This window comes from Condylura cristata, unplaced genomic scaffold, assembly GCF_000260355.1.
Source record: "Condylura cristata isolate star-nosed mole 26May11 unplaced genomic scaffold, ConCri1.0 scaffold00029, whole genome shotgun sequence".
NCBI classification, from domain to species: domain Eukaryota; kingdom Metazoa; phylum Chordata; class Mammalia; order Eulipotyphla; family Talpidae; genus Condylura; species Condylura cristata.
The window spans coordinates 4,884,424-4,885,710 of record NW_004567130.1 but is presented as its reverse complement, the minus strand read 5'-3'; the positions used below and the strand labels follow the sequence as shown (position 1 = coordinate 4,885,710).

The following is a 1,287-nucleotide window of genomic DNA, read 5'->3' as shown; positions in this document are numbered from 1 at the left end:
CCTTTTGATTTGGCCTCTCTCTGGGCAAAGTAGAGTTTGAAAAGTCACCCAGCCACAGGGAAAGCCCAAGTTTCTGAGCAGCACAGAACACTCGGGTCTTTGTGACTTGGTGTTGGTCACCCCTGACTTTTTTTTCTTGTAGCCTCTGCGTGTCTTCCTTCACCCTGACTGTTCTTCTAACTCTGCACATTGTCTAGGTCTGAGACCTAAACTCGCCCTTATATGTAGCAAGGTTTACTGGAGCTCATTTAAGCTTCTTTTCCCTTTGTTTTTGAGTGGAAAAATCGGGTCACCAAGCTCACACCCAAACCAAAGCTGCACTTAGTACTCACTGGAGGGAAGTGCTTAGGGCTTTGGATTTAGCCTCCTGATTTTGAAGACACTGCTTCTTTCTCCTTACCTTGCCTCGGCAATTTCACTTTCCCCATACAGCGCATCACTAGTATTAATGCAATTAATCGGCTGGGAGCCTGTCTTGCTGGCACGGAGCGGGTACTATTATCCTCGTTTTACCCTGGGCAAAACTGAGGTTCAAAGCGACCCCGAGAGGTCTAAAGCTAAGAGGCGCCGCTGGATTAGAACCCAGGAGTGTCTGACTTAAAACTGCTGGGTGGTTCCTCTGTGGTCTGCCTCCCTCCCGAGCAGCTGCTCTGGGCTCCGGAGACGCTCAGCTCAGTACCTGGTGCGTTCCAGAGCGGCAGTTCCAGGTGGAGAATCTTAAAGCCCTTCTTTGGGTTATTCTTAACAAAATGTCCTTAGGGAGCTCATCTCCCACCTTCGGGGATAACTCTTCCCACTCCCATTCCTGCCTTATCCTTTCGGGCTCCCACCACCGAGACGGACTGGGTGGCTACACACCAGCGGGTGCCCGGCGGTCGCGGGCGCCTCCGAGGGCAGAGGACGGGGAGAGGGTCCCGCACCTACCTCGTCCCCGAAGCGCACCACCTTCTGGCCCGTGGGCCCGCGCAGGCCGGGAAAGCGCTCAAGGTCCTCGGAGTCCCCGGGGTGCCCGGGGTCGCGGGGAGTAGGGGTTCTCGGCCCCACCAGGCACCGGTCAATGATCTCGTCCTGCTGCGCTGGCGGCAGCCGCGCCCACTCGGGCCCGTACTTCTCGCGGATCTTCTCCTTGTCCTGCATGATCTTCCTGGCCATGGGGCTCAGCGACGAGAAGTAGGTGAAGCGCTTCCGTTCCCTGTCGTCCAGAGGCCGGTTCCCGCTCATGACCGCCGAGCGAGAGGCCGCGATCGCCGCCGCCATGGACGCCATACCCGGCCTGCCGCCGCTGCC

General features: G+C 57.5%; 1 protein-coding gene across 1 annotated transcript in view; it reads right to left on the bottom strand.

The window, feature by feature from the left end:
• LOC101628725 (chromosome unknown open reading frame, human C1orf198) overlaps positions 1-1,270 on the bottom strand; it is a 31,889-nt gene extending 30,619 nt beyond the window's left edge. Inside the window, exon 1 of the mRNA XM_004690841.2 lies at positions 925-1,270. Within this exon, the coding sequence (XP_004690898.1) occupies positions 925-1,266 (342 nt within the window). The 5' untranslated portion in view covers positions 1,267-1,270. The remainder of the gene's footprint in view (positions 1-924) is intronic.
• Between the last annotated feature and the right edge of the window lie 17 nt (positions 1,271-1,287).